The 14,793-nt window shown below is 34.8% G+C and overlaps 1 protein-coding gene across 2 annotated transcripts in view; it reads left to right on the top strand.

Annotated features, from left to right (window-relative positions):
* PGR (progesterone receptor) overlaps positions 1 to 11,554 on the top strand; it is a 96,249-nt gene extending 84,695 nt beyond the window's left edge. Inside the window, exon 8 of one of the 2 annotated variants that reach the window (XM_011926609.1) lies at positions 1,911 to 11,554. In XM_011926609.1, the coding sequence (XP_011781999.1) occupies positions 1,911 to 2,066 (156 nt within the window). In that variant the 3' untranslated portion in view covers positions 2,067 to 11,554. The remainder of the gene's footprint in view (positions 1 to 1,910) is intronic. The other variant, XM_011926608.1, reaches the window with a different exon arrangement.
* Positions 11,555 to 14,793: the final 3,239 nt, after the last annotated feature.

Raw genomic sequence — 14,793 nt, 5'->3', positions numbered from 1 at the left:
GGCAGAAAGCAAAATAAAAAGACACTTGAAGGAAAAAAACACCAGTGCAGAGAACAGAAGAGAACTTCTAACATCCTCAGAGAAATAAGAATGACATGGCGTCCATGACATGAGAACAGAAAACATTTTCAAAATGAACATTTAGCAAGAAAATACTTTTGGGTAATTAAATGAACAAAGGCAGAAATTAAAAATTCACTGAAAGGGCTGAAATGGAAGGGAAAATCTGGGGAAAAGTAAAAGATCAAAACATGGAAAATTAGAAAGAAGAGTTATAGTAAATTTAGTATCCAGGGAGTTCTAGCCTCCAGTTAATAGGAATGTCCAGAAGAAAAAATAGAGAAAATCAAGGAGAGAAATTTATGTAAGAAATCATAAAATGTGCTGGAACTGAAATACACGAGTTTTCTAACAATAAGGGTCCAGTGTAGAGGCACTGCACAATTGAACTAAGGTACATTATTGTAAAACTGTAGCATGCCAGAAATGAAGAGAATATTTTAAAGTATACCAGCAATGAAAGAAACAGATCACATAGAAGTTATCAGGATTCAGAATGATGTTGGACTTCTCTGCAGCAACACTGGAAGCCAGAAGACAGTGGAGCAGGCTTTCAGAATTTCACGGAAAAGAAAATCTTCAAAGAATTCATACCTAGCCAAACCGTCAAACAAGTACAATGGCAGCATGAAAGTATTTTCAATCGTGCAAGGTCTTCTAGAGTTTACTTCAGATACAACCTTTCTCAAGAATTGCTACAGGATGTCTTATAACAAAACATGGGACTAAGCCAAAGATCCACCCCTAGAGAGATGCAAAGTGATGTCCCAATACAATAATTGTGCAGAGCAGTAGTTAGTCTAGATAGGAGCAGTAATACAAAGGGTTCTAGGATACCAGCTCCAGAAAAAATAAATGGAACTGAGAGATTACCAGTAAGTATGACTGTAATTGAGGTGATTTTTACAATTCTGTTGGAGCATTTGACTATGACTTTGTGACAAATGTAGAGAAAACAAAGCAAACAAGAATACAAGGTGATTCACTTTTGCAAAATAAAAATTAGTCATAAGAATGGAGATGCAATCCAGCAGAAAACCATTAAAAATCTTTATAATATAAATGCTGGATATTGCCTTTAGCTAAAAATTGAGCCAAAAGCTCTCTCTGGGAAGAAGAGAACATGTACATAGTTGAGGAAGAGAGTGTCTAGTATAAGAGAACTTCATTTTCTTCATTTCCCATAGTAGAAACTAAAACTAACTTTAGTGGAAATATAGAAATAAATATCAAAAGACACAGGCTACAAAAAGTTGAAGGTAGTTGTGTCTACGGGGCTGGAATAGGGATAGGAAGAAGTCTATCAGGAAACTGCAAGGCTGTATTGCTGCTGCTGCTGCTGCTGCTTATGTTTTTATAATCATGTAGTACAACTTGGCTTTTAACACTATATACATGAATTACTTTGATAAAAATTAGATTAAACGATGTTGGATTATTGGCATAGAAAGAATCAGTATGTTATATAAAACAGCCAGATTAGCAAATAGAATTTATGAAACATGTGTAACATCATGTGTATATTTGGGTATGTCTGTATACATGTATAAAAGGCAAAAAACCTTGAGTAATATACCAAAATGTTTACACAGTTTATCCTGTGGAATTATGAATAACTTTCATTTCTTTAAATAAATCTTTCTGTAATATCAGAATGTTCTATCATGAGTATGTAACATTTTACATATTATTCTAGAAAATGGTAGGAGTTATTTTCATTGTGGTAAGAAGAAAACACCTTGAGAAGTATTTATATTATAAATAGTTAGAAAAATAAGTTGCCATATTTGAATAGCATATGAATTTATTATTTTTATTACATGTTTTCTACTCGTTTGTTAAACCAACAGCTTGTCAAACAACTTCATCTGTACTGCTTGAATACATTTATCCAGTCCCGGGCACTGAGTGTTGAATTTCCAGAAATGATGTCTGAAGTTATTGCTGCACAATTACCCAAGATATTGGCAGGGATGGTGAAACCCCTTCTCTTTCATAAAAAGTGAATGTCATCTTTTTCTTTTAAAGAATTAAATTCTGTGGTATGTCTTTTTGTTTTGGTCAGGATTATGAGGTCTTGAATTTTTATAATGTTCTTCTGAAAGCCTTACATTTATAACATATCATAGTGTGTAAATTTAAGAGAAAAATTGTGAGGTCCTAATTATTTTCCTTTATAAAGTATAATTAGAATGTTTAACTGTTTTATGTACCCATATTTTCTTGAAGAATTTACAAGACTGAAAAAGTACTAAAATTGTTAAACTATATCTTATCCATATTATTTCATACCATGTAGGTGAGAATTTTTAACTTTTGCATCTAACAAATCATCTACTTAAGAGAAAAAAAGTCTTACATGTAATAATACAAAGCTATTGTATAAGTTATTTCTAGGTAACTCCCTTTGTCTCAATTATATTTCCAAAAATGAACATTTAAAATGTTATGCAAAATTTTGTCTATATATATTTGTGTGAGGATGAAATTCATAACTTTCATCAGATTTTCAAAAGTATTTTTAATGCAAAAACTGTAGAAAGAGTTTAAAACCACTAAAATAGATTGATGTTCTTCAAACTAGGCAAAACAACTCATATGTTAAGACCATTTTCCAGATTGGAAACACAAATCTCTTAGGAAGTTAATAAGTAGATTCATATCATTATACAAATAGTATTGTGGGTTTTGTAGGTTTTTAAAATAACCTTTTTGGGGGGGAGAATTGTCCTCTAATGAGGGATTACAAGAGGAAATAAGAAATCAGAAGATTATGGCCTAACTGTACTTCTAACCACTTGTGGCATGTTGAAAGTTAGTCACCCTTACTGATTTTCAATTCTCTCACCTTTGAAAGTAGTAAAATATCTTTCCTGCCAATTGCTCCTTTTGGTCAGAGCTTATTAACATCTTTTCAAATCAAAGGAAAGAAGAAAGGGAGAGGAGGAGGAGGGAGGTATCAATTCACGTACCTTTCTCCTCCTTATCCTCCACTATCATGAATTCATCTTATGTTTCAGCCGTGCAGATCTTTTTACCATCAAATTTCTGCCAGAATTTTCCCCTTTGATGCTAATTCCATATGCACGTTTCAACCTTCAAGACTCAGCCAAATGTCATTTCTGTAAAATCTTCTCTGAGTCTTTCAAGCAGTCATTTGCCTTCTCCTAGAGTTCACCTGCCATTTTGTGCACATTTGAGTTACAGTAGCATGTTGTTTTACAATTGTGACTCTCCTAGGAGTCTGAGAGCCACATAAAGTGGACAATAGTGTTTGTCGACTGAGAGTTGAATGACATGTTCTCTCTGTCTTGGTATTACAGTAGATTTTGATCATTCTTTGGTTACATTTTTGCATATTTCTGTACCCATGACTCTATGACTTTCTTCTCCCATGCTTTATCTCTATCAATTATCTTCATCACTTTTAAACTTTCCACCTTGCTTCCTACTTTGTGAGATCTCTCCCTTTACTGACTATAATAGAAGAAAAGAAGTGTATTTTATGTATCTTAAGGACAATATTTTAGATTTCTTGTTCGAAGTTTTAAAACTGAATGAATGGAATATTATTTCTCTCCCTAAGAAAAATTCCACAAAACAATTATTTCTCACATTTATGTAGCCTTAAATTGTTTTGTACTGTAAACCTCAGTATAAAAACTTTCTTCATTTCTAATTTCATTCAGCAAATATTGATCGAGTACCTGGTATTAGCACAAGAAATATGTGCCAATAAGCCTTATGAGAATTTGGAGCTGAAGAAAGACTATATAACTCAGGAAAGTTACAGTCCAGTAGTAGGTATAAATTACAGTGCCTGATAGGTAGGCATTTTAATATCTGTACACTCAACATATACTAGATAGATGCAAAACATTTACATACAATTTTACTGATACATGTGCAGCACAAAGGTACTAACTTTAGAGTAAATATTAAATAACACCTTTATGTGTCAGTAATTCATTTGCATTAAATCTTATTGAAAAGGCTTTCAGTATATTTTCCCCACAAATGTCATCCCAAGATAAGTATTTTTAACATCTCCCAAATATAATAGTTATAGGAAATCTACCTCTGTGAGAGTGACACCTCTCAGAATGAACTGTGTGACATAAGAAAATGAATGTAGGTCTATCAAAAAAAACCCCAAGAAACAAAAACAATATTATTAGCCCTTTATACTTAAGTGATGGACTCAGGGAACAGTTGATGTTGTGATCATTTTATTATCTCATTCTTGTTACTTTGAATTAAACCAATATTTTGATGATATAAATCATTTTCACCAGCATAGATTTAATTTCCATCATAACTTTAAAATTTTCTAATTTCACTCAACTATGAGGGAATAGAATGTGGTAGCCACAGGTTTGGCTTTTGTTAAAATGTTTGATATCTTCGATGTTGATCTCTGTCTGCAATGTAGATGTCTAAATGCTAGGATTTAATATTTAATGCTAAGCTTAAAAAATAAAACACCTTTTTAAAAAGAATATGGCTTCACCAAATGGAAAATATCTAATTTCTAAATCTTTTTCTCTACAAAGTCCTATCTACCAATGTCTCCATTACTATTTAGTCATCATAACCATTATCTTCATTTTACAGGTCATGTTCTTTCTGGTAGCTCTAAAATGACACTAAATCATAAGAAGACAGGTTACATATCAGGAAATACTTGAAGGTTACTGAAATAGATTCTTGAGTTAATGAAAATATTTTCCGTAAAAAGGTTTGAAAAGCCATTTGAGTCTAAAGCATTATACCTCCATTATCAGTAGTTATGTGACAATTGTGTGCCTGTGTGTTTAATGTTTAAAGATGTGACACTTTTTAGTAAGGCAATGCTATGCTATTTTTTTCACATTTAACATTAAGATAATTTATTGCTATACAGATGAGATGAAAATATGATGAACAATATTTTTTTTTGCCAAAACTATGCCTTGTAAGTAGCCATAGCCTGTCAACCTGTAACTTAAATTATCCACAGGTAGTCATGTGTTTGATGATGGGCACTGTGGAGATAGCTGACCTAGGACTGTGCCCCCTTCTCTGCCACTTACTAGCTGGATGAGATTAAGCAAGTCATTTAACCTCTCTGATTAAACCTGCCTTTGCCCAGTGCTTTATAATGAATAGAAATGGAAACCAAAAAAATGTACACAGGCATTCAGAAATAGTAATTGCTATTATTTCATTTTCATTAAGCCATAGTTCTGGCTATAATTTTATCAAACTAACTGGCTATTTTCTGTAGTGAAACCAGGATTCTAGAAAGTCTCATTGTTTTATTTATGTCATCATGTGCTATGATATATTTGATTGAATTCATTTAAAATTAGGGCTGAAAGTATTCAAGTAATTTATTTGCTGAAAAATACAGTGTTTTGAGTTTAGGGCCTGTTTTATCAAAGATCTAAAGAGCCCATCACTTTTTCATTGTAGATGTTTTAAAATAATGACACTGATTTTAACATTTTAAGTGTCTTTTTAGAATGAAGAGCCTGACTAGAACACAGCCCCTACAAAAACCCATGCTGAAATTATTTTTACTATGGCAACAATTCCACAAAATGGAACAATGGGTTTAGAAATCACAGTGAAGTCATCAACCCAAAAAATAACTTCCTATCCCTAAGAAGGTTATGATGTAAGATGCCCACAAGAAATCTATGTCTGCTTTAATCTGTCTTGTATTCCTTTGGTAGAATGGCTGTTACATTTTTAGTTTTTGCTGTGAGTACCTAGGCAATTTCTCTCATCCATACTTATCCTTCACACATCAGAAGTCAGGATAGAATATGAATCCTTTTAAATATTTTTACAACCCTAGAGCCTTGTGCATAAAAAGCACTCAAAACTTGCAAAATATATATTTTTTTCAAATTTAAAGATACTCTATTTTTGTATTCAATAACTCAACACTGATAAAGTCCCCACTGATAAAGTGAGGTGGACAAGAAAACAAGTAATGGCATAAGTTTCTTGTTCCCAAAGTATGCCTGTTCAGTAGCCGTTGGATGTGGGAAATTTCTACATCCCTTAAAATTTTACAGGAAATACACAGCCAGATAGTCTAGCAAAAGTTCATCAAGTCCTAAATTGCTTATCCTTACTACACTAAGTCAAGAAATGATTTTTAACGAAAAGAACATCACCTAGGTTTTGTGGTTTGTTTTTTTCTTATTCATGGCTGAGTGAAAAGAACAATCTCTGTTTCTCCCTAGCATCTGCGGACTATTTAATGTACCATAATTCCACACTCTGTGGTCCTTATTAAATCCAAAATTAAACAAAAAGTGGTAAAATAACTGACTACTCACCCATATTATGAAATATAATCCAAACCAGATTAGTCAACATACATAAGATGAATCTAAGCTGAACTGGGCCCAGATTATTGAGTTCAGGTTGGATCACATCCCTATTTAGTAATAAACTCAGGAAAGAAGGCCTTACAGACCATCAGCTAGCTGTAGCTAATAGAACCTACACTTCTAAAGTTAGGCCTAGAATGAATATGGCCTTAAAAACTGAAAAGAAGCAGGAAAGAACAATTTTCTTCGATAATTTGTCCACCCTGTCACTGGAGAAAATTTAAGAATTTGGGGGTGTTGGTAGTAAGTTAAACACAGCAGCTGTTCATGGCACAAATGATTTCATACATACATTCTCTGAATATCCTATAACCAAAGCAAAGAAAAACACCAAGGGGTTTGTTCTCCTCCTTGGAGCTGACTGCATTCCAAGGCAGAGCTCAGGTCACATGCCCAGGGGCTGCGCCCAAGCTTGTCCGCAGCCTCATGCAGCTGTGGAGTCTGGAAGACTGTTGCAGGACTGCTGGCCTAGTCCCAGAATGTCAGCCTCATTTTCGTTTTACTGGCTCTTGTTGCTTTATGTCATGCTGACCTTATTGTTAAACACAGGTTTGTTTGCTTTTTTTCCACTCATGGAGACATGGGAGAGGCATTATTTTTAAGCTGGTTGAAAACTTTAACTGATAAAGCATTTTTAGAGAAACATGAATCAGGCAGCTAAGAAAGCATACTCTGTCCATTACTTTAAAGAAAATGTACAGATTATTAACTCTGTAGTGTGGCATTAATGTCCTGGTCAATATTTAGATAGGTATGAATACAATATTTAAATGATATTGTAAATAGTTTTCAGGACATATGCTATAGCTTATTTTTATTATCTTTTGAAATTGCTCTTAATACATCAAATACTGATGTATTCAATTTATCAGATATAAATTATTCTAAATGAAGCCCACTTCAATGTTTTTGTCTTGTCAGTTATATGTTAAGCTTCTGATCTCTTTGTCTATGGTGTTTACTAATCTGAGTTTTTGTTCTTATGAATTATTTTAGACAGCAGTGGTTTTAAGCTTTTTGCCACGAAAAATACCTTTTATTTTCTCCTCCCCCAGAAAAGTTTATACCTTGAAGTATCTATCCACCAGACTCTACTTCTATTAAGAAATAGTTTTGTTTTCTTAATGTTTTGTTATTCAAAGACATATCAATGAAAGCTGCCGAGCAGCATGAATAACAATTATATCCACACCGATTTGATATATTTTGTGTAGCCTTAACTTGATAGTATAAAATGTCATTGCTTTTTAAATAATAGCTAGTCAATGGTCTTCTACCGTAGCTTTCCTAAACTAGGTTAAGATCCAGAGCTTTGGGGTCATAATATATTACATACAATTATCTTTTTCTAAGGGCTATAAAATTCATGCGAATAACCAAAAAAGGTACATGGAAAGTTAACTCAAACATACCATATTCTTGTTAAAACAGAGATGTGGCTCTGCTTGTTCTCCATAAGGTAGAAATACTTTCCAGAATTTACCTAAACTAGTAAACCCTGTATTTGCTATCATTAGGGATAGGAAGATATTTTCACATGGCAGACTTTAGAATTCCTCACTTTAGCCAATAAAGTATCTCCTTTTGATCTTAGTATTCTGTGTATTTTAACTTTTCTAAGATGTGCGTGTTTATAAGAAAAATCAGCAGAAAGGGTTTTTTTTTACGTTAAAAGCTTTTTACTGAAATTTGAAAGAAACAGAAGAAAATATCTAAGTTCTTTGTATTTTGAGAGGATTAAATATGATTTACAAAAGTTACATGGAGGGCTATCTAAAACATTAACTTAAGTATTTTTTGTTGAAAAGTCTTACTTTAGGCATCATTTTATTCCTCAGCAACTAGCTGTGAAGCCTTTACTGTGTTGTATGCCAGTCACTCTGTCAGATTGTGGAGATAACCAGTGTTCCCTTCTTCTCCGAGCTTAGAGTTGGGTGGGGAATAAAGACAGCTACAATGTTGTACTGTGAGTGCTTATGCTGGAGAAAGTTCAGGGAACTACTAGAGCACCTAAGAGGAGCACCTACCTTGAATTTAGGGGTTAGCAGAGGCATCCTGAAAAAAGTCTAGCCTAAGCCATGATCTACAAGCAGTTTAGGAATTAGCAGAACATGCAGGGTGAGGAGATGCCAAAGGCAAGAAGAGAAGTATTCCAAACAGGAGGGATCCCAAAGAGAGAAGAGTATCCCAAACAACATATGTACAAACCTGATGGGGAAAGAGAATGTGGGGTGGGGATGGGTGATGAGACTGAAGAAGCAAGCCAGGTCTAGATAATCAGTGGCCTTGTACACTATGTTAAAGAGTGTAGACTTGATTCTGTTGCAAACAGGAAAGCAGCACAATTCATATGAATATTTTAGAAGACTCCCACTGGAATATGGAGAATAAAGTTGGAGATGACTAATCCTGGAAGCAGGGAGAGCATTTTTGAGGAAGTTGCACTACTTTGGTGAAAATGATGGTCATAAACATGAGGAGTTGTAGGTGATCATGACCTCCTCTCTAATTTTCCAGAAGGGTTGGAAGATATAACATAGGAACATTGACAGAACTGACGAACAGAGACAAAATATGCCATATAAATTGTCAAACACAAGGCCAGACATCTAATTATTTTGCATATGTGTTGAAATTACAGATTTTTCAAGAAAGAGAACAAAAACTACAAAACTTAGTTTTACCAAGTCCCAGAATTCTATCTATCCAAACAATCTGTACCACTCCACCTATATCTCTACCTTTGCATTTCTGTCCAACCTCAAAGTCCAGGTCTATATACACAGGTAACACTAGAGCAGCTCAAGGTTCAGAAAATGAGAAAGAAAGAGGAACTGAGTTGTGTTGAACCCATGCAAAATAAACACATTCTTTGTATAGATTCTTGAAACTTCAAAAGGAGAGGAATTCACCTAACTCATAGGTATTTGTCGTTATGAATCCATGGCTGGGCTCAGCTTTTAAAAAGCCTTATCTGAGATTCCTTCTGTGAAACAAAGTTCCATTAAAGCCCATTTAAAAGCCTACATTAAAAACAAAATTCTTGCTGCATTGTATACAAATAATAATGCCATGATAAAATAATCAGATGCCATTATCAAGTGGAATTACAAAATGGTATACCCACTCCAAAAAAAGAGCTAAATTCTCGGTAGAGTGTCATGACTTCATGAGCCCTCCACAGCATTGGAGCTGAGGAGGAAGCACTGGTGAGCAATAGGTTGAAGGGAAAACTTGGCGCTTAAGAATCTTTCCATCTTTTTTCATCTAAAAGAGCCTTATTTTTGGATTACCTCATTCAATTTCCATCAAGGGCTGGTTTTCCTTTTTAGTTCCACTAACCAGACAGCAGCTGGGAAGGAAGAAGCTTTCTATGTGCACATGGTAGCTGTGGGAAGGAGGTTTCTTTCTTCAGGTCTTCACTGGCCATATGCCAGTCCCTTGTTAGTTATGCCTAGTCATAAAACCCATTTCTGTCATCTCATATTGAAGTCTTTGGCTTGTGAATTTATCTATTCTTTCAGCTTCAGCACTGCAGAGTGCTGAGACTTTGCTAACTTCCATTCTTGCTGGCTTAGCAGATTCCTCATTCCTCTTAGGCCCAGCTGTTTTCTCATCTGGCCCTGCTGTGGAGTCACCTTGCCCCTTCAGGAGAGCCATGGCTTACCACTTGCCTGCTAAGCCTCCACTCAGCTGCCACCACACTAAATCCAGGTTTCTCTAAGATGTTGCAGAGTTTACAGGCAAGCATAAAAGTCTTGATTTTCCTGGACTTCCCTTTGTCTTAATCTCACCTCCTTCAAGTTTCAGTCTTAGAATGTAGGCATTTGTCCTCTTTGCCCTACTTCTTCCTTCTTCTGAATCATGAAAGCCCCTCACTTCCTCTTGCTGTGTGCTGGAGGCTTCTGTCAGGTCTTAGAATGAGTTCTCATCTAGTCCTAGTAGCTTTCGATGCTTAAGTCCACCTTTTAAGGATACCTTTGAGATTTAGACCATTGTTTTTCACTTGAGAGAGACCAAATCTGCAGACTTGCCTTTCTGTGGATTTCAAAGACCAATTGAGGAAGTCAAAGGCTGAATGTTGACTTTCTTTGAATTTTCTGCTATAACAATTCCAGTTCTCCTCAGAGCAATATGCCTGCCTCCAACTGACCAGGAGAAAGGTCAGGTGCCAAATAGAAAAACACAAAGATTAATTATTTCAAATAAGCATATACTTTGAAAGTGCTTTGGGAATTCATGAGGTTTTCTATCAAGAGGGTAAGACTCTTCATCCATCCATGTGTGCCTGACAGTCCTGGCACTGGCTGGTAACAGATGCAAAACTGTAAAAATTAGGTGATCATGGATTTTAACGGTATCATCACATACTTATTTTCTATGTAATGTTTTATATTTCCCCTAAAATACTTTGACTGTTTTGCACATGGTAGATATTCACATTTTTTTGTGTTGAAGTTGATGAAATCTTCAGTTATCTACCCCATTGCTTGTTAGTAAAACTAGTGTTAATACTTGGCAAGAGATGCAGGGAATTTTTCTCATGACTCACGCCCTATTTAGTTATTAATGCTACTACCCTATTTTGAGTAAATAGTAGGTCACTAAGTACACTGTCCAGAGTTATACTTTTAAAGATATTTAGCCCTATATACTTCTTGAGTCTAAAGTCATACACTTTGCTCATTTCTGAATGGGAAAGACATTTGAGAGTATGTTGACAATTGATGTGAAGGTTTTTGCCGAGAAGGTGAAACCGTCCTTTCATCTGTGTATGCCTGGGGCTGGGTCCCTGGCAGTGATTGGGTGACAATGTGAAGCTGTAAAAACTAGGTGCTAGTGGGCACCTAATATCATCATCGTATACTTATTTTCAAGCTAATATGCAAAATCCCATCTCTGTTTTTAAACTAAGTGTAGATTTCAGAGAAAATATTTTGTGGTTCACATAAGAAAACAGTCTACTCAGCTTGACAAGTGTTTTATGTTAAATTGGCTGGTGGTTTGAAATGAATCATCTTCACATAATGTTTTCTTTAAAAATATTGTGAATTTAGCTCTAATTCTTGTAATTCTGTGTGATAATAAAGAATAAACTAATTTCTATATCTCTCTTTATTAATGAATTATAGCATCTAAAACCTCAATACAATTACATACAAGACACGTACCAATCATCAGTACATTCTTTACCAGTCATTTTAAATTTATAACCAACATTTCAATTTGTACAATACTATATGTGGCATAAGGTGAGATATTGATATGGAAGATTTGGCATTATAGAGACAATATCCTTGACTGTGTATGCATTTTAGCAAAGCAAAGAGTGATTCTCAGGCAATTAAGTTGAAACCAACTACATAGTGTTTTAATCAGGAAGACAAAATACAATCAACTGATACCTAGTGAGATTCAATAAGATACTGTTTTGATTATTCACATTGATTAAAAAGTTGGTATTATACAAGAATTTTCATATGAAATTTAATGCATTTGACATTAAGGCAAATGATAATCTACTTATAATAACAAAGTATTTCAGACTACATTGGTTTCATTACTAGGAGTATAATTTAGTATAGTCCTATAAATATACAAATATGCTCCTTTAGTAAATAAAATAAATGCCTAAATTGTATAAGGAACTGATGCAGGCAAACCCCAAAATGGGGGCTCAGCTTGGGAGGATTTTTGTCTTAATTCAGAAAATAATTCAAGAGGGAGTCCACAGTGAAAGCAGCCAAGTTTATTGGAACAACAGCGTCCAGCAAAATGGCTACTCCATAGGCAGAGTAGCCCTCGTGGGTTGCTGGCTAGCTAGATGTATACCAACTCTTAATTATATGCTAAATATGAGGTCTGTTATTCACAGATTTTCTGGAAAAGCAGCAGGGAGTTCTTGGAACTATATAAGTTAATTTCTGGGTGTTCCCATGGCATTTGTCAAGTGTTATGGTGCTGATGGCAGTGTCTCATAGCATGAAGATGCATTGTAATTTCTAGTCCTAGCTGATTTGGGCCAGTTTCTTAGCTACACCTGTTTTTCATCAGCAGGGTCATGAAAACAAGTCCTGGTGATATTTTACCTCAGAACCATGATAGGTCTTAGAGACACAAAGATAGATGAGTAGAACAGGATTCTTGCTGTAAGTTTGAGTTGATACAATGCCACATATTATTAATTGTTTGAAATGTCAAAATACTTGTTTCTTACTGAATCAACTGGATTTGGAATAGACTAGAAAATCTGAAAAGCTTTATTGGATCATTTGGCCATGAAAATGTTCCTATCACATAAACACTTTATTTATTCCTGGTTAATACTATGTTTTCGGTTTTTAAACATGCCACCATATTCAGATTTACAAATGTAAATACTGTTGAGAAACTTCGTATTTACTATGAAACAACATGCTGTTTTTTATAAATACTTGATTTTGATGGTTGGTGGAGTTTTTCCAATCGAAGTTAATTAATGAATAGAGAGAAAATGTGGCAAGTGGCTATGGATGTCAACGCACATGAGACTTTTCCCTTGTGTCCCTATATGTCACTGTATGGAGTCACTATAACAAACTAAGAGTATAGCTCTCTCTACACTAATCATGAATAAATACTTAATATCAAGGATCAAGTTTTTAAAGCTATATTTCAATGGCAGGAAGTTATATTTACCTAAGCAGATGAAGTTTAAACCCATCTTATAAATGATCGAATCCAAACAAGTAGAGTAAACTATAATATGCAGAGATCCATGACCAGTTATTTGTGAGTAGTTTGGAATTCATAAAGCTTAAACAACTTAGGTACTCTATGAAAAAGCAACGTATTTTTATGTTTGAATTATGTCAGCTACCCATAATTATGCTGTGATATAAGAGAAGCAGTATAGTAAGAATATATGCTCTGGAGCTACACTGTCTCAATCTCATTTCATGATGTACCACTTACTATCTATGTGACCTTGCAGCATACTTTCACTCTCTGCCTTAGTTTTCTGATCTGTAAAATGGATATAACAATAGTACCTGTTTCATAGGGTTGTTATGAAGATTAAATCAGTATAAGAAAAATAAACTTAGTGTGTGACATAGCAAGCACTATTTCGGTGTTTCATCCAAATTAAGTGGCTTTTTCCTTAATAGATAAATGATTAAGGGTACAAAAGATATTAAACTTTTATCTTTTTTTTTGAGATGGAGTCTTGCTCTGTCGCCCAGGCTGGAGTTCACTGGCATAATCTCGGCTCACTGCAACCTCCACCTCCCGGGCTCAAGTGATTCGCCTGCTTCAGCCTCCCAAGTAGCTGGGATTACAGTTGCACACCACCAGGCCCAGCTAATTTTTGTATTTTTTAGTAGAGATAGGGTTTTACCATGTTGGCCAGGATGGTCTCGATCTCCCTACCTCGTGATCTGCCTGCCTCAGTCTCCCAAAGTGCTGAGATTACAGGCATGAACCACTAGTGCCCGGCCTAAATTTTTATATAAACTATTTAGTAAAAATGATTTTTAATATTTTAGGTCATGGGAAATTCAGTAGCATAGTAATTATCAAAGTAGTAAATTTTTTCAGCAAAGGAGATCAAAGATAGACGGTTACAAATGAAAAAATAAGGTATTAATCAACAAAATTATCAATCTGAGTAGCCGCAATTTTTCAGTTTCTGTACCTGAAATAGTTTCTGCATGGGATAGATTGGACTAACCAAATTTATCTCATTTTATGGCTCTAGCCTAACTACCTTCCCCATTTAATAATGTTTTTAAATATATGCAAAGAGAAAAAAAGAACTTTTTGAATTATGAGATATACCAAACAAAACAATAATGAAAAAGCTATTTATAAAATAGTTAAGATTAGATTATAAATCTAAAGTTGTATTTTGCTGGCACTAAAGGACTCCAATATTGTTTATATCTCAAAAATTATTGGCCGGGCACAGTGGCTCACACCTGTAATCCCAGCACATTGGGAGGCCAAGGCGGGCAGATCACCTGAGGTCAGGAATTCAAGACCAGCGTGGCCAACATGGTGAAACCCCATCTCTACTAAAAATACAAAAATTAGCTGGGAGTGGTGGCGGGCACCTGTAATCCCAACTACTTGGGAGGCTGAGGCTGGAGAATCACTTGAATGCAGGAGGCGGAGGTTGCAGTGACCAGAGATCACATCATTGTACTCTAGCCTGGGTGATGAGTCAAAAAAATAATAATAATAATAATATGAGAAACACAAAGTAAGATCTTTACTTTGAGAAATACTGTTTTGTGTAGTCCTTGTTTTGACACATGATGAACAGCTTAGAAATCTAAAATAATTCATTTTTTTAAATAAAATTTGA

Source organism: Colobus angolensis, unplaced genomic scaffold (assembly GCF_000951035.1).
Source record: "Colobus angolensis palliatus isolate OR3802 unplaced genomic scaffold, Cang.pa_1.0 Scaffold7, whole genome shotgun sequence".
Taxonomy (NCBI): domain Eukaryota; kingdom Metazoa; phylum Chordata; class Mammalia; order Primates; family Cercopithecidae; genus Colobus; species Colobus angolensis.
The sequence above is the reverse complement of the archived record's forward strand: the minus strand, read 5'-3'. Positions and strand labels throughout refer to the sequence as shown.